At 39.8% G+C, this 24,960-nt stretch overlaps 2 protein-coding genes across 3 annotated transcripts; both read left to right on the forward strand.

Moving 5' to 3' along the window:
* Nucleotides 1–1,362: 1,362 nt before the first annotated feature.
* hyou1 (hypoxia up-regulated 1) lies at nt 1,363–13,788 on the forward strand. 2 transcript variants are annotated; one of them, XM_026372370.1, is made up of 24 exons: nt 1,363–1,571; nt 2,792–2,867; nt 2,994–3,087; nt 3,852–3,930; nt 4,060–4,214; nt 4,364–4,440; nt 4,542–4,723; nt 4,810–4,925; nt 6,451–6,637; nt 6,905–7,039; nt 7,287–7,369; nt 7,505–7,637; nt 7,887–8,071; nt 8,336–8,474; nt 8,860–8,917; nt 9,363–9,439; nt 9,634–9,798; nt 9,902–10,068; nt 10,155–10,242; nt 10,452–10,708; nt 10,854–10,938; nt 11,281–11,542; nt 11,644–11,754; nt 12,391–12,440. In XM_026372370.1, the coding sequence occupies exons 2-24, from the start codon at nt 2,798–2,800 to the stop codon at nt 12,438–12,440; spliced, it is 2,955 nt and encodes a 984-aa protein (XP_026228155.1). In that variant the 5' UTR covers nt 1,363–1,571; nt 2,792–2,797. The 2 variants fall into 2 exon arrangements, with proteins under 2 accessions (XP_026228155.1, XP_026228156.1); XM_026372371.1 differs by lacking the exon at nt 1,363–1,571 and having other exon boundaries at nt 2,798–2,867; nt 12,391–13,788.
* A 5,091-nt stretch (nt 13,789–18,879) lies between these two features.
* Nucleotides 18,880–24,667, forward strand: si:ch73-261i21.5 (zona pellucida-like domain-containing protein 1). Its single transcript, XM_026373175.1, has 10 exons — nt 18,880–18,973; nt 19,605–19,831; nt 19,919–20,103; nt 21,857–21,929; nt 22,431–22,528; nt 23,241–23,321; nt 23,654–23,822; nt 24,145–24,262; nt 24,357–24,377; nt 24,513–24,667. The coding sequence occupies exons 1-10, from the start codon at nt 18,880–18,882 to the stop codon at nt 24,665–24,667; spliced, it is 1,221 nt and encodes a 406-aa protein (XP_026228960.1).
* Nucleotides 24,668–24,960: the final 293 nt, after the last annotated feature.

Below are 24,960 nucleotides of genomic sequence, written 5' to 3' on the forward strand. Positions count from 1 at the left end.
ACAACTCACCAGTGCTTCTCTCTGCAATGACTTTATTATTCAAACTGTCCACTATTAGCCTATATAATATTCCTCATTGACTCACCTCATCGCATGGGACATTTAGCTTGTCATCTGGGCCTCAGAGAATCGTTATTAAAGTAACAATATTACAAAATAATTAACAATTATGTTGTTAGTTTAGTCTGTTATTAAACAACCACATGGCATACTGCTGAGTTGTTCTGTTTCTGTGCTAGATTCATAGGTATTATAGTAGTTATATCATATATAAGTAGTAGTATATCACTAATCATATATGTATATATAATTAAGTTTATACAGCTGTTTAACCAAAAACAAAACAAAAAAACAAGTAAAATGAATTTCACTGCAAACATCACTCCAATAAGCTGAAGTTTACCTTAGTAACAACACTAATGTAATTGCACTTGGATTCTCTTTGATTTGACAGTTTTGTTTCTTAACCTAATGCAGTAATATATGTTGTTGGGAACATGTTGATTTCTAGTTTACTTGTGCACAGGCCAGGGGAGATGCTTTAGAAAATGAAAAGACATTTGAATCAAAATATATTTACTTATTTTACAGTAAGCAACGCACGTGGTTTCTTGCATTTACCTTTGGCTCAATCAAGCAATGACCTGTATCAATCAGTTTTGAACTCTGTGTATTTTGTGTGCTGAGTCTGTAAATGTCGACATTATTTTGAACGCCCACTATCTGGACGTGGACCAATTAGCTGTAACCGGAAGTATGATTACGGCGTCACTCAATTCACGTGGACCAATCACGGAGCAGTGCGTGGAGCGAGGTGGACGGGCTTTAGAGCCAGGATCATGTCTTGGTGTTGCACCCGGCGTCAAGACGGACAAAGTTCACTACCGGAAGTAGGAGGGTGTTCCTTTCGAAACTTAATACAAGCGCACATTTGCTATATGCTACTTCTAAAAAAGACTAGCCTTTCAGTAACGATTTCGCTGTACGTATGACGAGACTAGAACAGTGTGCAAACGCCCCCATCAGTTTGTGTGTGAGTTGATATGCAAAAAGGTAAAAACACGTTTTATGACATTCACAGCAAATTTAGATATGTGAATGTGTTACATAGTTATAAAGATCCCTAATCACGTTTGATCCCGAGCGTTTTATTATTTGCTTTTTAATAAATTGTTTTAAATAAATAATTTAAAAATAAATTGTACAAATAGTAAAATAAACAGAGAAAGCAAAAAAACAAAACAAAAACCCAAAACAAAAGCCACTAGCATTTTAGTCAGCGTATGGTATGTTTTGCTCTGAAGGTGTAACCGGAAGCAGTATGTTTAGTTACAGTTAACTTGACATCAATTTTTCTACCAGCAGCGGCTCGTGCGGATCCAATGAGGTGACGCCGCGTTCCGGGCCCGACTGCTGAGAGCAAGCCGGTGATAAGGGGAACTAAAAACTACCAAGCGTGACAACAAAGAGGCTCCGAGTCAAGGGAGAACCAGGGAAAATTCATCTCCGAAGCTGCCCGGAAATCACATTCAGTTGGTAACTCCTTCACACACTGGTGCCGCTCGAGGAAGGTATGTTCATGCCACAACAGTGTGTCAGTCATGCTTTCGTATTGATGGTTGTCAGTGTGCTGGTGCTAGCTAGGTGAACGGTTAGCTGTCAACTTATGTTAACGCTGTTTCTAACAGGTAAACAGTGCCAGTTCTTAAGTTGGACAGGTAGCTACTGTCCACTTGAGTTTAAATCGAACGGCTACTGGTTAAACAGTAATTGTATTTATCTTAACTAGCTGTATGATACATACGAACAACTTGTACTAATGCTAGTGAGTTCACCCAAGTGTCGTCCAGAAGCTAAAACATTCACGTTTCTTTTCTTTTTGTGTGTGTGTGTAAACCTTGAACGCTTGACTTGTTCATCCATTTTGCATTTCATGCGTCACTGAAAGCTAGAAGTTTCTATGTAGACTGACTCTTGTTCTTTCCCTTAAACACAGAGAATGTTCTGGTTTATGATATTTCAATGTGGTTTTTAAACTGTGGCCCAACTCTCTAAACATTAAACACATACTTAGCCTTCAGTGCACCAACACCACAGCTTGACAATGGCAATTAATGCCACGTGTTTGCAAACTGTCTACGCCTATGTAGGTGGGACCATTGGTGCATTAGATGCTTGGTAGAGTCTATGGCAGCACCTGGTAGTGGCACACAGGTCTGCTGAAAGACTGTCACAGTCACATTAGCACCAAAGAATAAACAGTGGTTGGACATTTATCATGAAACTCAGTATGATGCAACTCTCTCTGTTTCTACTTGTGACAAGTAGAAACAGGGATCATTGCATCATCATCATCATCATCATTATTATCATCATCATGGAATGAAAAAGGGCTGTTGGGACACTGCATTTTCACTTTAGGATTAAAAATGTTGTAGCAGTACAGTTTCTAGGCATCAAAAGTTGCAGGTTTGACATTTCAGGTGGGAGATCATCTTGTTGTTGGTGTGTGTGCGCGCATGTGTTTGCGTATACACCTGCTCACACACAGTGAGTGCAATGGCACTGCAACAGCACTGGATGTAAAAGCATACAGCACAGGTGGATGAACAATAATAGAAAGTGTTTGGTGTTGATGATGGTGTGTGATAAAGTTACCATAAGAGGATTTACCAAAGGTTTGACACACTAGGCAAATATGGACAAGGTTAGAACAAGTAGGGGCCTGTGAAAATCCATTCACTTGATTATATTGTTTTCATATAAATGTTTTTTTCATTTATCTTTTTAGCTCATCATGGGAGCGAGGAAGCTGCCGGTGGTTGCTCTGTTCTTTATTGTTCTGGCGATGTTGCCCTCTCACACAGGTGATAAGATCCACCTAATTATTCTGAGCACACAAAGAATATAAAACACTGAAATCTTCTGTTACTAAAATTCTACATGACAGCCATACCAGCTTTATGTCACACACCATGTGTGTTTGTTTGCAGTGACTGTCGCTGTTATGTCAGTTGACCTGGGCAGTGAGTGGATGAAGATGGCGATAGTGAAGCCTGGTGTGCCGATGGAGATTGTTCTCAACAAGTGAGTGTAACCGTTTGTCTTCATCATGGCACATCGACTACATGCTCTGGTTGGCTTGTCAGATGACGTGTAACTGGGAAGAAGTGGTTAAATTAAAAGACAGGTTCACAATTTATTAGGTCTATTTGGAAACTGTTGCCTATATGAGCACTGAAGCAGGTTTTGCTTGCTGTTGATGTGTCTTTAAGAGATTCTGCTGAGACATGTAAGTCTATGTTCTTTTGTGTCTTGAAGATGTAGTTTGAAGTAAGAAACTGAAAAACTCAAAGTAGAAATCCATCAAAGTTTTAACGTAAAGTAAAAGGTAAAGCATCCATCTTATAATAAAGGTATTTAAATGTTTATCTGAAGGCCATATAAGGTTTCAGTCTTCCAAAGTATCCACATGAGGTAGATATCTTTAAGGGCATTTTTAACAAAATTCCCTCTCTTTGTTACTATTCTAACATAGCAACCTTTCAGGGAAATTAAGTAGATATCTTCCTCAGTTAACTTGCTGAAGCCTAATATTAGCCTTGGATACACATTTGTATATATTTGTTTTACAGTGGATGTTGGTCCTCATCACTTGTAAGTATGAACAGGAGGAATGATCACAGCATGACAGATCTGTTTAAGTGTTCATATGGGCATCTGGTTGATTTAAGATACATTTGAAAAATGCCAACCTATCCTTTAGTGACAGTCAAAGTTCAGAAGTAAGAAAGTTAATACAGCATGAAATGACATTTGAGTAATGTGATGTCTATTATCTTTTTCCTCAGGGAGTCAAGGAGGAAAACACCTGCGGCTGTATGTCTTAAGGAAAATGAAAGACTTTTTGGAGACAATGCATTAGGAGTGGTATGACTACCTCTTAGATTTGATTGACATATGATGAGTTTAATCAAATTATTTTCATGGTCAAATAACTTCAAAATAATACACATCTTTTCCATATATGCAATTAATCACATATTGTGCACATTTCAGTCTGTGAAGAACCCCAAAACCGTTTATAGACATCTCCAAAGCCTTCTGGGCAAAAAGCATGATAACCCCCAGGTGGCGCTTTATCAGAAACGTTTCCCTGAGCACCAGCTGCAAGAGGACTCAGTGAGGAGCACAGTTTACTTTAAAAACTCAGAGTGAGTCTCCATTTATGTCCTAGAGACTACTATAGACTTTACTTTTTAATTTCCTGTTGTACAGTAAATGCTTACATGTGTCCATTTTTTTGTGTCCTTTCATTTTTATTGAGTCATAGTGTAACCTGCCTTTCTAATTTCTGTGTCAGAGAAATGCAGTACACAGCTGAGGAGCTCCTTGGCATGGTGCTCAATTATTCTCGTTCACTGGCTCAGGACTTTGCAGGTCAGTTGGTTCGAGAGACACGTTGCATCATTGTATTGCATTTTGGAATATGTCAAACACATAAATTTGTTTTGCCTCCTTATAATCTCTACAACTCACAGAACAACCAATCAAAGATGCAGTGATCACCGTCCCAGCCTTTTTCAACCAGGCAGAGCGCAGGGCAGTCCTGCAGGCTGCACAGATGGCAGGTCTAAAGGTCCTTCAGCTGATCAATGACAACACAGCCGTGGCTATGAACTATGGGGTCTTCAGGAGGAAAGATATCGATAACACACCAAAGGTGCATGTTCAGCATTTTTGACACATGAAATAATTACTTGTGATGTTCTGTGTTACAGCAAATCTGTTTTATCATTTGCCTTTCAGAACGTGATGTTTTATGATATGGGCTCAGGCAGCACCACTGCCACCATCGTCACTTATCAGACAGTCAAAACCAAGGAGTCTGGCACCCAGCCCCAGTTACAGATCCGAGGTGTTGGGTGAGTCCTCCGGTCTGTGATTTAGCTTTGCCACATATAGTATATCAACAAAGATTTGTTTCTGTCTTATGGTATGGAGAGACTGCCTCTTGTCAAATGCTGTCAGTAGAAACTGGTGGTGTGTTTGTGTTCTGCTTTTTTCATTCTAAATATGCTTCTCAGAGAAACGCACAGCTGTGTGAAGCAGAGTCTTTTTCTGTTGTTGGTGGGTAGGAGGGGGCATGTGATTGTCTGAGAGGTGGGAAAAGGGAGTGTGACTACAACAGGCTGAAGACAAGTCAGATTTCATTACTGAAGAAATCACTAGGACTTCACTTGTAGCTTTAGATCTTGCTTGATCTGAAACATGAAATAAGGTGGTAGTAGATCACACAAGATTCCAGGATGCGTTTTTTTCTGTCATAGTCTCCTCATCCTGTCTGAAACTCAGGAATAGGAAGACACATACACAGAGCAGATCTCCCACCAAGGTAAGGTGCCAACATTGGAAAGCTGTAACAGAGCCTTGTCTGTACTGTAGACCAGTCTTGAGAGGCTTTGCTGTCTTTGTGTATAAAACAAAATACCATTCTCTGCCAGATTGGAATTGGAAGCCGGTTGTCAATAGGCACCTTACTGACACATAATCAGAACTTCTGAACTTGGGAAGATGTGTAGTACTACTGTGGTGATCTGCCCCAGTGAAAGTAAGCCAGCTCTGTAATAATTTCATCCCCTTAAGAGGCCTGACTAGCTAGAACACTAGATGTATTTCTCAGATGTTGTTTAGCACATACTCTTTACTAAGATATTGGTAAAGATTCCCAATCTTTACGAAGATAAATCAAATGCAGCATACAACAAAACTAAGTACATTGTTTGTAAGCATCACTAAAACATTTACTGCCTACAGATCCTGTCCAATTAGTACAGTTTCATTAGTTTTTAGCCAACACTCAAGTACATTAGAGCCAAATAAGTTCAATGTCAAGCTACCTCTTGACCACTGCTGCAGCACTGAGTAGCTACTGATGCTCTGTGATGATGACTGGTGACCTCTCCCATTTTCATCAAGTCTCACAACCTGGTTTTTAAAAAATGAGGTTGGTCTACACTGTGGAGCCGTGTTGTGTTACACAAAAATCTGAACTGTGTGGGTTTTTTTTTTTTTTTTTTTATAAACTATGTAACCTTGTTAATCCCAGGTTCACTCATTTTAATTGGCAGTTGAACTATAGACTACACTATTTTGTCTAGACACCATTTTAAGTGTAGTCTGTCTAACACATTTGTTTTAAATTATGCACAAGATCAAATACTGTACACGTCAACTTGAAAATGATTCTATCTTACAATAATAAATTGCAACATGGTACAATTTTGAGCCATTTACCGTTTTAGTAATCTTGTTTAATATTGTATCTTACATCTGCAGTGGTTGCCTCATCCTTCCTGAGCCATAAAAGGTCTTAATATCCACCAATGCCTGTGTCTATTAATAAGCACTGATGCAGACTGAAATGTGCTTTTTATGTTCTGGCTCTAGGTTCGACCGCGGGCTGGGGGGCTTTGAGATGGACCTGCGACTCCGAGACTACCTGGCCAAACTGTTCAATGAGCAGAAGAAAAGCAAGAACGATGTCAGGCAGAACCACCGGGCAATGGCCAAACTCCTCAAAGAGGCCCAGAGACTCAAAACTGTGCTCAGTGCAAATGTAGACTTCATGGCCCAGGTGAGTCCAGTGACATCACCTCTAAACTGTCAGTCCAGGAATTTTGCTGGCATCATACACATCACACACCATTACCAAGGCATATGTCCCATATGACAGAGCCATCTGCAACACCTTAACCTTAAAACACTAAGGTACATTTACCTACACATACGCTTGACATTAGCCTTTAACGTTCTAGGGTTTATTACTGAACTTTCTGTTTCTGTCTAACTAAACGTAACATTTGGATGCAGTACCATTTCAGTGACAAAAGTATTTTATCAGGTGGAAGGTCTGATGGATGACATTGACTTCAAAGCTAAGGTGACCAGGGCAGAGTTTGAACAGCTGTGTGCTGATCTTTTCGAAAGAGTACCCCGCCCAGTACAGGATGCCCTGACTACTGCAGAAATGAATCTGGTCAGTATTCTCATTGCATGCCTCTTCAAGTTTTATAAACAGGTTGCACATGACAAGATAATATGAAAATTGAATGACCCCTATGGGGAGATTTGGTTGTTGTTCGCTTCAGACATGGGATACAAAAACAATGGATATAATAAGAAATTGCAACCAGTATTATTTTTTGGCCCTGATCTGACACTTATATTTACCTGCAATTTAAAGTTTTTTCTGTGTATCTAAGTTATTATATTTCTATCTACAGGATGACATTGAGCAGGTGATTTTGGTAGGTGGTTCCACCCGTGTGCCCAAGGTTCAGGAAGTCCTTCTCAAAGCTGTGGGGAAGTAAGTGTCAACCACAGAGATCATGCTCTGATTTGATTAACTGTTAAATGCACTCCACTCCACAAGTTTAACATAAATCCACATTGTTTTGTCCTTTTACCTGCAGTTATAATTGTATATATGTATTTCTTGCAGAGAGGAGCTAGGGAAGAACATCAATGCAGATGAGGCAGCAGCCATGGGTGCAGTGTATCAGGCTGCTGCTCTCAGCAAGGCCTTCAAGGTCAAACCGTTCTTGGTTCGTGATGCAGCTGTCTTCCCCATTCAGGTCAGTGCAGCTCCTTCACCTGTAATTTTAAATAAAATCACTATAGGAATAATGAGCGCCTTGCTAATAGATGAACTATTTTGATCTGCGACTAACACTCAGGTATGGACATAATGTCCAAAATATACATTTTGTGTTTTTGAAATTGTGTACTGTAGTGAAGAGCTAGTTGCAAACTTACATTAGATGTAGAGATAAATTCTGAGGATGAGGCATCTTAACATTAACTACATTATCTGAATCCTTCAGGTGGAGTTCACTCGTGAGACAGAGGAAGATGGAATCAAAACTGTAAAACATAACAAACGGATACTTTTCCAAAGAATGGCTCCATACCCCCAGCGTAAGGTCATTACATTCAACCGCTACAACGATGACTTTGCTTTCGACATCAACTACGGCGACCTCAGCTTCCTGGGTCAGGATGACCTCAGGTTTGATACCAGCTTGCTTTAGTGCTTTTTTTGTTTCCTGAATGTTTTTTGGCATTTCTGAAATTGGATCAGTTCAATGGGTCATGACATTTTTGGACTGACTGTAATAAACTAAAAGAAATCTGAGCTTAAACAAAATGGAAATAAAGGCAATAAATTGTAATTGGATGGCTTTCAAATAAGGTTATTTTGACCCATCACTGTATTTAAATGTATCTTAATGTAAGGTCTGTTCTCCTCTCTTCCTGTTGCTGTGTGCTGCAGTGTGTTTGGCTCTCTGAACCTTACCACAGTCAGACTGTCTGGAGTGGGTAGCAGCTTTCAGAAGCATGCGGATGCAGAGTCAAAAGGCATCAAAGCCCATTTCAACATGGATGAAAGTGGAGTACTTCTGCTTGATCGGGTTAGTTCCTTACTGAGCATTCAAACCAATAAATCAGTTTAATAATTCTACTGACAAAAACTGCATTCAGAGGCTAGAACAGCACATATCATATGTTTAAGTAGTGTCACTTATCACATCTGCAATAGGGAACTACTGTATGTACTTGAATTGTGTACGTTGGTTTCCATTGTGGCCAGTGAAACTTACTGAAATGATAGACTCCAACAAAATGTGCTTAATGAGATTAATAAAAGTGAAAAAAAAAAACAAAAACATCTGAGCATTTAAGCTCACATAATCACCTACACAACTTCTCTGGGAGGGATTTCACATCAAAATATAAAGATTTGATTTGCACCAGTCAGTCACAAAAATAATTAATTATTGTAATTTTCATCCCTAGGTGGAGTCGGTATTTGAAACCATTGTGGAAGAGAAAGAAGAGGAATCAACTTTAACAAGTAGGTTTTGTTAACAAACATCTATAACCACAGGCATTCAAAATCTGTGCGTGTTGGTGATCTTGGTGGCTCTTTTTAACAAGAGCCAACAAGAACAAACTCAATATTTAGTTAGTAATGGCTTGACACTTAACACTTTTTTTTTTTTCCCAAGTATGTAGTCTGCAGTTGCTTTATAGTGAAATCCTTCTGCAATTTATTAAAGCCCTGCAGCCATCTTAAGTGAGCAGGACATATGTTGATAAATGTGCTTTTAGAAGCCAGAGTGCGGTGTCATTATCCACAACCATCCTCTGTGTTTATCTTGATCAATCTCATGAAAACAACACTGATCTGTAAACAGCACATACTTACACAGGTCAGACTGGTCTGTTAGAACTAAATTCATGCATTTGTGGGAGATGTCAGATTCCTGAAGCCGTCTTACTACTTTGCTGTCTTTCAGAACTAGGCAACACGATTTCCACTTTGTTTGGAGGAGGATCCTCCGAGCCTACCCTAAATGTCACTGAACCTGTACAGGTAAGTGCATCTCTACATATGGTACAGGCATATTAGATATGTGTTCGCAAAGAAATAAACACATAAAAAATGGTGTAAAGCCTGAATGAACTACATTTTACACATAGCATAGCTTTTCTTAAGCATGTTCATAACTAACTAATAAAACTAAAAGCACACAAGAATCAGGTGGCCTTGATTTATGTCCTGTTCAGGATGAGGAGGAAGTGCCTCTCGAGTCCGGAAAGGACGACAAGGCTGACACTCCTAATGATGAGGCTGCCAAGGAGACACAGGAAGATTCAGAGAAAATTGCAGGTGAAGACCAAAGTCAGGGGAAAACGGAGACAGAGGAGGCAGGCAGCAAGACTGATGCCAAGGTAAGATCCAATTAATGTAATCCCTTTTATAAAAATCTACATTGAAATGACATTCACATCTGCAGACTGGGTATCAAATTTAACCTTATCCCTGCTTATAAAGGAGGAAAAGGATGGAGAGAAATCTGGAAACGCTGAGGCAGAGAAGGATGTGGAGAAGAAGGCAAAACCACAGAAAAAGAGCAAAATCTCTGAAGACATCACAGTGGAACTAATCATCAGAGACATTGTCGATCCCACTGCAGATGATGTCACTTCCTCGAAAAAGAAGTACAGCAACATTTGAATTTCTTTCCATCTTGTGTTATATTGTTGCTTTTGTCAGCTTAAAAAAGTTTATATTTTCATATTTTCAGGCTGCAAGATTTGACAGACAGAGACCTGGCCAAACAGGAAAGGGAAAAGAACCTCAACAGTCTGGAAGCTTTTATCTTTGAGACACAGGTGAGCAGCCAAAGCTAAGCAAGCACTTAGGAGTTGCCAGTGAAGCTTAGAGAAAATATTAGCCAACCTTATTCCTAGAAGTTAAAGCGTTGAGTGTAATCAGAGAGTAGGCTGCAAGAGAGAAAGTGGATGTAATGTAACAGTGACATGCCACCAAATCCATCATGGCTCCTTCCAAAAACTTAAAATACTTATACTTGTTTCTCCAGGATAAACTATACCAGGAAGATTATGAGCTGGTGCTGAAAGAGGAGGAGAAGGAGCAAATCTCCACTAAGCTGAGAGAGGCGTCCGAGTGGATGGATGAGGACGGCTACTCGGCCACCACCAAGCAGCTGAAAGAGAAACTGTCTGAGCTGAAGAGCCTGTGCAAGGACATGTTTTTTAGAGTGGAGGAGCGGCGCAAGTGGCCGGACCGCCTGGCTGCTCTGGACAGCCTGCTTAACACCTCCAGCTTCTTCCTTAGGTGAATGTCATGACATTCTATGATCATAACATTGTATGATATTGATAATTTCAAATATCAAAAAAACAACATACACAGAAGAGCTGTTGTCATCAGCTGTTGTCAGATGAGTTTTAAAATAACAGTTTTAATAATTTCTTTAAAGGAGTGCCAAACTGATTCCAGAGGATGATCAGATCTTCACAGAAGTCGAGCTGAATATGTTGGAAAAAGTCATCAATGAAACAACAGTAAGTTGGATCAGAAAGGAGCTGTATGGTGGCTGACTGTCTCTTAGTCATTTAGTTTCCCTAAATATATTTTTTTTTAGTCCAAATTAAAGCAGCATACTTTGAGCTGTCCTGATTTTCAGTTTGTAAGAAGCCAAATTCAAACAAAGCAGGTTTCTCCCTAATGCACCAGTTGCTTCTTCCTTTAAATCCTCCACCTGGTAAAACATGTTCTGTAAAAACCCCATGCACTTACATTGTAATGCCATCTTTTAAACTTGAAATTGCTATGGTGTTATCATGGTTGCTTTGCCATCATGAGGAGTTTGTATTGTATTATATAATATAAACTGTATCCTCCAGACATGGAAGAACGAGACAGTAGCAGAACAGGAGAAACGCTCTACCAAGGAGCGGCCCATACTGCTGTCCAAAGACATAGAGTCCAAGCTGACTCTGCTGGATCGAGAGGTCAACTACCTGCTCAATAAGGCCAAGTTTGCCAAGCCAAAGGCTAAAGCCAAAGCCAAGAACAGCACCAGCTCAGAAAAAAACAACAAGGCCAATAACACAGCTGAGGAGAAAGTTACCCCTCCCACAGTGGAGAGCACAGAGTCAAAGAGTGGTGGGTCACACACACACATTCAACCATGAATCTTTTCAATATGAAGAGAATTAAGAGCTGAAATAGGGCTGAGTTAACTTTATTTTGGTATTCAAATGCAGAAAGCCCAGAGGAGGAGGTGCAGCAGGGTGAGGCCCCACCCACTGAGGAGAGCAATGTCCACATGGATGCAGACAGCCAATCACAGCCCACAGAAGAAACAACAAGCACAGGTAGGCGTGCCTCCTCTATCACACCTACTGCTATTACCAGAGAATTAAAGAGGGTGAACTAAGTGATCAGTGCTGTTTGTTGCAGCTGAAGGTAAAATCAAACATAACACAAGCTTGTTCGTAGACCTCTAATTGTAACCTTGTACTCAGCGGAAGTTCTGGCAAACAAATTAATATGACACTGTCCAACTGGAATTTTTATGTTCTCCTGAAGTAATATATACGTTCCATACAAAGAACATGTATAAATGTGGAAGTCTGACCGAATCTTAGATTTGGCAGAAGAGAGACACGCTTTCTGAAATATTCCCAAGTAATTTACACAATAAAAACTCAACAAACATCTCTAACAAAGTAGTTAACCCAGTTGTAGTCATAGTCAGAGGGCAGTCACATCGATATCTTACACCTGGCTGATTGGAATAGATTTTAACACAAGCAGAGTGAGATGATAGGCCAGGTGTAACGGTCTGGACCTAAATGTCACACCATCAGCTGACGGGCTGTATCATAGCAACAGACCTTTGTAGGTGAATGTGTTAAATCTGTAAACATGGGCTGAAACTACTGTGCACTTGTAGAGCAGGTATAAATCTACCTGTTATTCATGTCTCCCCTGTCTGTGCTCATTTCCAGGACCGGTGGAGAATGGTCCCCCTGAAAACCACATAGAGGATGAATTATAACAGCTGGAACTGGGAAGAAAAATCACTATATTTATTGACAGTGTATAAAAGTCTAAGTTCCCTCCTGTTTCTGTTTTCTTTCCTGTTTGGATGTTTTTTTGTTTTGTTTTGTCTTCATTCCCCTATTTCTGGAACTGCTGGATGCTGATTGGACAAAGACTGGAGACCTCTCGTCTCATTCCCCCTTTGTCTCCTGTACTGTGTGTCTCTTCTATCTTTCACAAAATTAACAAAAAAATAAAGCGCGGGTCTGAGTCTGTGTTGAGATAGACACAAGGTTCAGGCAAAATCCCTCCTCACAACTAACAGGCCATCCCAGCACGACTGATGATTAGAGGGAAGCTCTGCTTGGCCATGTTCAAAGAACTGTCAACATTTCATGGATGAGTGCTGATTCTTGAACCTTTCGCTTCCTGTTGTCCTCTGCACTGTATCTCCAAACATGTTATGTTGATGTAAGGTTAGTCCTAAACCCTTATTTCTTTCGCTCCAGGCCCAACTTTATTCCACCATGAATGTTTCCCATTCAGTTTATTTGAAACTGTATTGGAAGATGATCAAGTTGGTTTGAAAAGAAATCTTTAATCTGGTGATTCTGTCCTCATAACGGTTAATGGGGTAGACTGACAAACTAGAAGTTAAACAGTAATTACTGACGGGGCTTTTAGGAAAAACTAGTTGGACTAAAATCTACTACCACAAGTACAGAATTACTCATGTGCAGATAGTGGAGCTACCTGATTTCTGAGCAGAACTACTGACAGTCCTTCAGTGAAAAGTCGATTACATTTTCATTTCGATGAAACTTGTTTACAAGTGAGCATCCAATATTCAGAACACACCTTCTGAAGTTTATATTTATCACCAGCATTGAGGTTTTTTTCTTCTATTTATTGGCTGAACAGAATCATGATTGCCTCCGAAAAGAAGCACATGCTTGGCTCCATCATGTAGCACTTAGTGTTGAAGGTTAACTGCTCAGTGCTCTTATGTGTGCACACATTTCAAGTGTCTCCACTAATCTGCTACCCCTAGTTCTTCTGATATATCTGGGTAAACCAATGTGTCATGAATTAGTTTGTCTACTGATCCTTTGAAGAAGTGCTTGAATGTATTTCAGTAACAGTGGACAAACTCATAGTGTGTGTAGTACGTATAATAAGCTGCTAAACATCCTAGGAGGTGGTGTGTTGGTGTCCTCACTCTTCTTTCTCTCAACATGTCCTGTGGCACAGATAGTTGCTCATGTTGGTTGAGGGGTGGTGATGTAGGAGTTTGGTTTGGCTTCTTCACTCTGGATTATTTGAAGGTGAACTTTAAAAAAAAAAAAAAAGAAGAAAAAGAAAAAAGTGTTTCTAAACTGTTAATAAAGAATTGTTTTTGTTTTTAATTTGACATTTTGTTTTGTTGGTGCACTAACATGATTTCTTTGTCTTACTTTGATCACGCAGTCAACACAGGGTAAATTGCCATGATAACTGTTAAACTGCAGCACCTATAGTTTGGAATTTCATGGTTTTCTGCAGTAATTTGTCATAAAATGCGTTCCGAACTTCATCTAACTCACAACCATACAAAAACACAGTCTGCTTAAAATAATACTACACACACATTAGATGTTTTCATGTTTTTATTGAACATAACATGTAAACATTTACAGTGCAGGGTGGAAAAAGTATGTGAACCTTTGGACTTAATAACTGGTTGACCCTCCTTTGGAAGCAATAACCTCAACCAAACGTTTCCTGTAGTTTCAGATCAGACCTGCACGACGATCTGGAGTAATTTTGAACTACTCCTCTTCATAAAACTGTTTCAGTGTAGCAATATTCTTGGGATGTCTGGTGTGAATGGCTCTCTTAAGGTCATGCCACAGCATTTCAATGGGGTTGAGGTCAGGACTCTGACTGGGCCACTCCAGAAGGTGTATTTTGTTCTGTTGAAGCTATTCTTTTGTTGAATTACTTGTATGCTTTGAGTCATTGTCCTGTTGCATCACCCATCCTCTGTGGAGCTTCAGTTGGTGGACAGATGGTCTTACATTTTCCTGCAAAATGTCTTGATAAACTCTGGAATTCATTTTTCCATCAATGACAACAATCTGTCCAGGCCCTGAGGCAGCAAAGCAGCGCCAAACCATGATGTTCCCTCTGCCATGTTTTATAGTGGGGATGAGGTTCAGCTGACACTCTAGGATGCTTCTTTACCTCATTCAGCATTCTGCGCTGTGCTCTTGCAGTCATCTTTACAGGACGACCACGCCTAGGGAGAGTAGCAACAGTGCTGCAACAGTAAACCCAAAACTGGTGTGTGTTTTTAAAGGGCAGGACCGCTTTCAGCAACACATCCAATATCATCACACTGATTTGACTCAAGGTTGGCTCACTCCTGGCTCCAATTAGCTCTTGGAGAAGTCATTAGGCTAGGGGTTCACCCTGCACTGTGAATGTTTACATGTTATGTTAAAAAAAAAACATGAAATATAAAGTTTGTGTACTATTATTTTCAGCAGACTGTGTTTTTGTATTGTTGTGAGTTAGATGAAGTTTGGAACACATTTTATGACCAATTGATGCAAAACTCCACATAATCCCAAAGAGTGCACATACTTTTTCTTGCCACTGTATGTTCAAAATAATAGCAGTACAATGTGACTAACCAGAATAATCCAGGGTTTTAGTATATTTTTTATTGCTACATGGCAACAAGTTACCAGTAGGTGCAGCAGATTCTCAGAAAACAAACAATACCCAGCGTTCATGATATGCAGCTCTTAAGGCTGTGAAATTGGGAAATGAGTTGAAAGGGAAGGTCGGGGGTGGTGGTGTTAAAAAAAAGTAGCAGTGTGGCATCCAATCAGTGAGGTCATCAATTTTGTGAAAAAACAGGTGTGAATCAGGTGGAATTTAAAAGCCTAGAAAATGGGTCGTTCAAGACACTGTTCAGAAGAACAGTGTACATTGATTAAAACGTTGATTGGAGAGGGGAAAACCTATAAAGAGGTGAAAAAAAATTATATATATTTTTGAAATGGTTGTTTCAACAAGACAATGACCCCAAACACACTATTAAACGTGCAAAATCTTGGTTCCAAACCAACAAAATTAATGTTATGGTGTAGCCAGCCCAATCTCCAGACCTTAATCCAATCGAGAACAACTAAATATTAGTTTAGCGATTCACAGGATTGTTAAATCCTAGAAACAAAAGAGTTTGTACAAAATAGTTTGGAGTTTGTACAGTCAAGGGCAGACACTGCTATTTTTTTTAACCCCCCCCCCCCCCTCCCTTTCAACTCATTGCCCAATTTCACAGCCTTAAGAGCTGCATATCATGAATGCTGGGTCTTGTTTGTTCTCTGAGAATCTACTGCACCTACTGGTAACTTGTTGCCATGTAGCAATAAAAAAATATACTACAAACCTGGATTATTCTGGTTAGTCACATTGTACTGCTATTATTTGGAACAATACTGTAACTCAGTCGGCCAGCTTCAAATTATCTTTAGATATATATTTGAACAGAACAAGGTCCACTATAAAATACTATAAAACTATAAAAACTATAAATTAACATTCACATTATCCAGCAATGCAGACAAAGTTCTGACGTTAGTGAGAGGAAACCTGCGGAACCAAATAATCCAACACAATAGAATGGGTCAATATCCTGTATTGTTCATGTCCTTACGCGGCTGGCATATAGGCAGAATGAGATGGATTTTATTTCAAGGATTGTTCGCTGTATTCAATAGACTCTGGCCATATGATTGAGAAAGTGGGCGATGTTAACTGACAGCTAATATTCATTAAAAGCAGAGCAGGATTATGGTGATATGCAGATCCTGTTACTGCTCAAAAGGAGCTGCTTCAATCAGGAATTAAGGATGTTTTGGCCCCAAGCGATGGGGCCAGAAACCTAAGAGACACAATACTGGACGGGAAATATAAGCTTTGCTTATTCCATTTCACTTCACGCACAAAGATGCAGACTCTGTGTTTGTGTAAACTTTATGTCCTCCATTAAGCATCAGAACCAAAGATTAGGATGCTGATCTCAAAGGTTGCCTGTGGCCAGTAGCCACTCGTTTTCATGTGTGCTGAATGGAGAATGGGACAAAAAAGACAACTACTTAACGCTCAGTTGTTTGTAAGCTCATCTCCACTCCATTGTTCCGATCTGGTCTCAGGGTTCCTGGAGGGGATCTGGGGGGGATCTGTGGTTCAGGTGACAGCTTTAGGAGGTTTTGTTTGGCAGGGTGTGCCTTTGAGTCTGACATGGTGTAGTAGGAGACCTTGTTTCTTAACAAAAGGTGGTCGCCCCCGGCACAAGCAGGAGGATGTGACAAAAAGCAGCACGTTAGTGAAGCAAACATTGTTTTTTTTTAGGTTTTTCAGAGCTGAAATAAATCAGCAGTGATCAGCATTCGGTTATGTAACGAGTTGCAGGTTGTTGCTCGAAGTTAAATCTACAACTGGTTGACATAATGCTCCATTAGACAAAGGACACGCCATAGGTTCACCAATTGTTCCATGTCTGTCAGACAATCCGGTGACTGATCCAACCAGCTTGTATTGCTCTCTTACACTTCCTTTTCTTCTCTGTGGGCTTCCCATGGAGGCCGGTATAAATGACTGTCCTGAAGTTAGGAGCACACACAGAAAAGTAGGGCAGCACAACATGGTCACCCACACAAGGTAGGGAAGAACTTTTCTAACACTGTGGACTATCATTTGGATGTTTGTTTACTATTATTGGTATTGTTTTATTTGTTGATGGCTTAACAACATGCATGATATGATGTGGATTTATGTTGGAAGTCAGTTTTTGCCATCTGCACTGCTGCCTGCTGTTAGAACCCTATTTTCATTTCCTTTCTTGAATGTCATCCTACAGCACTGCTTTAGATTATTTGTTTATTTTACTCTGTTCATACACTGAAACAATGGCTGTTATGCTTCATATGACTATAAAATCACATTGAAACCAAATACCATCAAACCATGTCAAAGGTGAGCTTTGCCTCATTGGGCTCAAATCAGGTGAGGAGGGAAAAAACAACTAAACTGTTCCTTTTGATTCACATGCAGACACATCAGCAGTGGTGGAAAGTAACTGAGTACATTTATTTACTTAAGTAAGTTCTGTACTTAAGTAGAGTTTTGAGGTACTTTACATGTTGTTACTTTGTACTTGTACTTCCATTAATTTACTAGATGTTAAAGCTACTAATTACTACATGTGGTTACTTTTCAGAATCTGATCAGTCTGATACGTCTTAAAATAATAATAATAAAATAAATAGTAATAAAATAAAACATAATTCTAAGACTTTATTGGGTTGCAGTGTGAAATTCACAAGCTACCATAAACTATTAGATTTAAAACATATGATGATCAAAGCAGTGTTCATCATGTTAATGTGAAACACTGACATGATGAACACATGAATGCATCAATAATTATTATCTTCTATCTAACATCCTAATCATTGATGTGAAATGTACCATTCTGCATAAAGAGTACTTTTACTTTTTTAGTATTAGCTCAAAGTATTTTTTAAGAGTTTTGAGCTTAAGTATCCTTTTGGATGCAGGATCCAGGATTACTTGTAACAGAGTAGTTCTACACAGTGGAAGTGGAAGTTTTACACATGTACATGTTCTGAATATGTCCTTACTACACCTCAGCACAGAGAATCATTACAATAAATAGATCAGCCCAGTCTACACTATAATACATAGGGAACATTTTAATGACTGATGCAGAAATAATTGGAGCCACTGGTGATTGTTGCTGCTAAAGCTAATGATCATTTACTGCATTCGATGTATTTAAAAGGGTTAAGGTTCCTTCAGCATCTTCTCTTTGAAAAAATCCTATAAAACCTTAAACATATGCAAATGTTCAAAATGTGAATCTTTTAAAAACATATCCACTGATATATTATATCAGTTGGCATCATGCTTCTGCTAGACGTACTGCACAAGCAGTAGTTTTACCATATACTCCTCTTCATGTTCCGCTGCAATATCATCGTGTTACTATGTTTCTAATTAAAATTTAAGATCAAATCTTAATGCAAAGGTTAAATTAAAAAATTAAAAAAAATTTAACCAGTTGTTCCAAACCACTCATTGGGTTCTCACTCGTTACCAATGAGCTGTCATCGGTTCCGACTGCTCCCTCTGAATGGATGACGTTTGGTCAGGATTAGGTCCAATGATCCAAAACAAAAAAACCCTGTGCAAAAACTAATGGTATGTAAAGCAATTAAAAATAAGTAAAAATAGTAAGTAAAAATAATCATGAAGCACTGATGCATGCGTATAAACATGTAATAATATCATATATGCCATAAATAACAAATATCATTTTACTAAAGTCACTTGAAATGTACACTTCTCATTTCTGTGTTCATTGCAGCAGTTTGGGAACAATGCTACTGGTCCTTCTTACATATCAACTTGCCACAGTCCTTCTCACCCAGGCTCAAAATCCCTGCTCTGGACAGCCCACAGAAAGAGAGCCAGGTCAGTGAAACCAGTTGTGCTCACCATCGGATCCTTTTCAACCAGTTGCAACCTAATAAGCATCAACACACTGGCATCTGGCTATATGAGGAGTGTGTCCTTATCCCTAAGGGGAGCTGTGTTACAGCTTTGGGGATGGCTAAGAAAAGCTGCTCCGTGAAGACAAAAGAATACAACAATATTTATAACACGTGAAACGTGAAAAAAACAAATGTATCATCCAGCTATTATCCTCAACGCTTGTGTTCTCAAAGGTCATGGGAGTGCTGGAGCTGTCACCGGGCAGGGTACAACCTGGACAAGTCACCAGTCAATCACAGGGCTGAGACTTGCAGAGAGACAGGCACATATTCATACTCATGTTCACACCTATGGACAATTTAGAATAACCGTTTGACCCTAACCTGTAAGTGCATTGATTCCATAATGAAGCCGTGCGAGGTGTAAACTTTAGCTCCCAGAGTCGAGCATGTTCACAGCATTTCAGTTAGGTGTCTCAGTGGGAGCTGTCTTCTCTAAAGTCTTGTACCTTTGACTTTTCATCAGAGAAGAAAATTTGTAAAATTGCCCCAGAACACTTGAGACCTGGTCACATTCCTGAATGCTCTCTCTGCTCTCATCCTCTTTTTAGCCAACTCGGACATTCAGGTCTACTGTGGCTCTGACACAATTGAGCTCGAGATCCTGTTGTGTCCCATCTACTTCATTGGATACAACGAGTCCACACTGGCCCTCAACGCACAGTACTCCAATTACCAGTGTAAAGGGACAGCTGACTGGACGGTAGACCCGCCTGTTGTCAGATTCAGATTCGCCATCACAGAGCAGGCAATCACCACCTGCTCCAGCAAGCTGACAGTAGGTGATCTAGCCTGACGGCGTCCAGCTAATGCCACCCATACAACAGGTTCTTACTCTAAAAACCTAACCTCTTTGTTTTCATAGGTCACTGAGGAGGTGGGAACAGGGGCGTTTTCAGACTTCTCTATTGTCCAGTTCGTCAACATCTCCGGCACGGTCAGCACACACGATGTCAGCACAGGAATCATCACCTACCAGCAAGACGTAATGTACAAGTTCTCCTGCCGCTACCCACTGCAGTACCTGGTCAACAACACTGAGATAAGCGTGTAAGTGCTCCTAGCTGTGAGGGAAGAAAAATAAACCTGCTATAATACTAAGCAAAGGAAAAAGTAATTGAATGAAATCATTTTTTAAATCATTTAAAAACCTTCATTGGCTTGAATATGCACAAAGACACATATACAAATGCTGAAAGTGAAGTGGTTATTGAAACGTATCTGCTCATTTTGAACTTAATGCAAAAAGTTGGGACAAAGCCAACAAAAGAACAACATGGTGGAACATCTCGCAACTGAAGAAGTCAATTAGCAACAAGTCATTGTCACAGCTGGGCTTAAAAAGAGCATCTTAGAGAGGCTGAGTCTTCCAGTAGAAAGGATGCAGGGATGTCACCATCTCTCACATCTGTGGCAGCTTGTAACTCCTTCAGGGGAGTCACACGTGTCTTGGTGGCTTCCTGCACTAGTTCCCCTTCAGCAGATTGAAGGCAGATTTACACACTGTGCACATTCCTTCTTAATGATGGATTTATCTGTACTCCAATGCATCTTTAGAAATCTTTTATGTATCCATCCCCCTTGTGCCTTTTAATGATCTTTCTTCTTTTGTCTTCATGTAGTTTTTTTAACAGGATATTAATTCGCCACTAATTGGATCTTCCAGATAGACACATATGGATTTATACTTAAGTCATTCGAGACATGGTCACTGCTCTAAGGTGATCTCCATTTAGCAATCTGTATGACTGCTTAAATCAGCTAGTTCCTTTAAAGGAGGTTACCGCCTAAGCAGTTATTGTCTTTTCTTCATTTGCTTTAGGATCTGAGCCCATCTGAAGTGAAAAACCATCCTGTGGCCTGACAGTTCAAAATTAGAAATCATTTTCAGAGTGGTGGCCACTGAGTCCTTTAAGCTAAAGAGAAGACTAATTATAAAAACTAATAATGAAAATTTACTTGTCTAACTTGCACATCTGTGAATCTTCTATTGATGCTGCTTGATGTATATAAGATTTTTTAATTCAGCAATACAATACCAACTCACACTCTGCACAGATTCCAACAGCCTGCCCCAACCTTTTGGAGACATGTTGTTGGCAACACATTCATAACGAGCAGATAAAGAAAGATATGTGATTTTCAATTAAATAGAGGGTTTAATGATGATTAACTACTTTAGAAACAGAGTTTTAATGTCACTGTGTATGTTTTTTTGCAAGCTTGTGTAGTAGATTGTAGATGGTTTCACATATGTTTAATATTATTATTACAAGAATCATAGTAAAGTCTGTGTCTTTATTTTCCTTTAGGGGCAATAAAGGTGAAGATTTTAAGAATCACACTACATTACACTATGCAATGAGCAATGCATATCACTGGCAACAGCTTGGATTGTAAATCTCTCACTAACACACCTTAATGATGGAAATTAATGAAACTAACTAAACTTATTGCCACATGACGAATCTTAGCAAAGTGTCCAGAGGCCAGAAGAGCAGTGGCTGCCATAGAAGGGAGATGTGTTCAGCTCTGAAAAAAGAAAACATCTTCATGTGAAGAGATGTTGACTGTAGACACATGAACTTCACACTGACCATACATAAGACCGTATCAAGTAACCATATTTACTTCCTTATGAAACAGCCAGTGTTCTCAGAGGTGTGTGTTACTCCAGCAGGTCTTGAATCTCACCTTGGTGTTTTGTTCCCTGTATCAAATGAATGTTGACCTGGTTGCTAAGGACTTAGGTTTATTCTATAGGAATTTCCAGCTGCTGACAGAACTCTTCCTTGCTAAACAGGACTGGGGTCAATCTGGCTATCAGAGACAATAACGGAAGTTTCATCAGTGCACTGAGCATGCGACTCTATTCGGTAGGTGTCATCAGAAAGCTGCTCCATGGTAACTGTCAGGAGATAGTGTTAGAGAAGGAAGTGGCAGAGTAGCAGCAATCAGCTGCAGTTAGCATCTTGTTTTTCACATTTTCAAGTAAAACAAATGGCGCCTCTCCTCCTTAGCCTGGAGGATACAACGTTCATGCATTCTAAAAGGAATTTCAAATTTACACTTATCAGACGACAGGGCAGTTTCCACTTCCACAGTTTATGTCTAGTGAAGTCAGGTGCAGAGAAGGAAATATCATTTGTTTCATTATTGTAATGTCTTCACAGAAAGAGACCATAAATTGTGAGAATACTTTTAATGAATAAATTCATTTGAACCTCAGTTGATTGAAGTTCTGGTAAAAACGAGCATTGGCACATATAACAATTAATCTGCATCATGGGGAACAGACAACAATTAAACATGAGACAACATCCATCCAGCTCCATCTAAACAACATGCTTCCTTCTCTTGTGTTACTGGCTCTTAAGGACAGATTGTACTCCTCCGTGCTGCAGATCCCTCCAGTTGGCCTGGACCTAAAGACCAGGATCTATGTAGAAGTAAAGGCGTCCAATCTCACCAGCAGGTACTTCACACTCAGTCATAAATGTGCACAACAGACAGGGAGAACCAGGAGACATCTAGTAATCCAAATGGGCACGAAGAACAGACAACTGGAGAAACAAACCAAATACCACCAGCAAATGCAAATATACAGGGCTGTATCTCCATGACGGATTGGTCTATTCGAGTGAATGACACCCTTTTTAATCGTTTGGCAGCAGTGTCAGCCACTCAGAATCAGCAGAACATTGTTGCAATAGCTCAGGCTATTCCCCCGGGTCATAAATCCTGTCAGACATGCTCTGAATGATTTGAGTGTTAGGTATAAAAAGTAGGTATAACCGGATGTGGCATGTTTTTACAATTAAAATAAACTTTTCATCACAAAGCAACAAAGTTAAGAGAACATTTTTTGTGGTTGTTCTTTGGCTTCCAGCTCCCTGATGCTGTGGTGTAGCGTGCCTTGACATATATATATATATATATATTGAATCTGTGGAGTCTGCTTTCATTTGAGCTGTTAATATGGTCTTTTAGCCCAGCTTCCGCTGTTTAATCTGATGTGCAACATCATTATATTCTTTCAAGATTCGTGAATTCTTTACACTGTGTTTGCTAAGTACTTCTCCAGGTCCCCCAAATGGGGGACACTCGGTTTTAAGACCAAACTGATGTACCAGGCAACACTGATGGATACCACTTCACTGTGCTGACAGCAGACCTCCTCCTTGCAGATTCCGCGTTCTCCTGGACCGATGTTACGCCACACCCTCACCCTTCCCTCTCAACCTCACATGTCACGATCTCTTTGTTGGGTGAGTGAAAGGACCTTATATTTACCACATACGTATACTACTCCTAGTAGTTTGTGTAGTAATAACCCCTGCAAGTGGATACTCAATCCAACATCACCTGATGTCATCAACAATTTCAGTCCTTTTTATTAGTCTCATGCAAACATGTAGTTTTTCAGAAAACATTTAACACAAGGCTGGTCACTTGAATATGGTTGGTGTGATTTTATAATATCTGCACATCTGATTCTGTTGTAAAAAAACACCTGTGATCCAGACCTATGCTAAACCATACCATACATACAGCTTACTGTCTGTTTAACTAAAAATTCTCACAAGTTTTCCTTTTTAAGGTGTAACCGAGATTGCCAGACAATAATTGCAGTCAACGGACTGAAGCAGGAAGCACGCTTCTCCTTTGAAACTTTCCGTTTTCAAAACCAAGATACTCCTATCTCCACCTACTACATACACTGTAATACCAGGCTCTGTGTGAACAACATCTGCCCCGACCTCATTCAGGTCAGATTCTGTCCCACATAACAAATGCAAATGTGTTGCTGGATAAGAACTTTAACTCCCTCCATTATGTTTTTTCCCACATGACATTTTTCCCACATTATGGAATATCTATCATGATGATGACAGTGTGGTAAAGATAAAGGAAAGATTCAGAGCTAATGCAGAAAAGCCAGACCTCCAGTCCTATTTTCTTCTACACACATGGCACACTACTTTGTAGTCCTAGACATACAATAGCTTTCTGACAGAGTGCTGTAATGGTAGGATTGTTTCTGCTTGACAATTCTTGAAATGAAAATAAAAGTCAATGATTCACCTGCAGAATTGCACAAACGGCACCGCGTTGAGGAGGCGTCGCAGCGTTGATGACAAACAGACCACCACAGTGAGTGACACAGCCACCGTCATTTCAGGCCCCATCACTACCCGCCTAGACAATGGTAAGAATGTGAACACAATAATGAGTTAGTTGAATCCTACCTGTCACGTTGGTCTTCATGAGATGACTGGATTTTTCTTTCTCTCTGCTCCCAGGCAACCTGGCGATATCTGGAGGTATGCATACACTGGATACAGGAAACAGCACTTACGTGTTGTACTATACATGATGCAGTTTCCATCATGCGCATCGGTGTACAAACTGGGCACTGTTATAAATGGTCTAATCCTCTGTTCTTATTTCATTCCTAGGAGCTCAACAGGCTTCAATAAACAGTACCACGCTGGCTGTTTCACTCTTGGCAGGCATCATCAGCATATTCTGCCTCGCTCTGTTGGCTTTCATAGTTTACCACATGTCCAAGTCCAGTAACTCCAATAAGACGATGCTGTACCCAAAAGAGTGAAGGGTGGTCGAGACCTTCATTCACACAACAGGAATATTCAAAGACTTTAGCACTGTAATTACTTTACAACTTTGTTTCCAAAATAAGCTGGGACACTGTAAAATGGAAATACGAACAGAATTCACCAATTTTCAAATCATTTGAAAATCTATATTTAATTGAAAATAGTACAAAGATGACATCTAAAATGTTAAAGCTGAGAACATGTCTCAAAAAGTTGGACATAGTTCCTCTTTCTAACTTGATACTGTATTTCTGCTGCTCAACAGTTCAGGGCCTCCTTGGACAGATTT

The sequence above is a fragment of the Anabas testudineus genome, chromosome 14 (genome assembly GCF_900324465.2).
Source record: "Anabas testudineus chromosome 14, fAnaTes1.2, whole genome shotgun sequence".
NCBI lineage: Eukaryota > Metazoa > Chordata > Actinopteri > Anabantiformes > Anabantidae > Anabas > Anabas testudineus.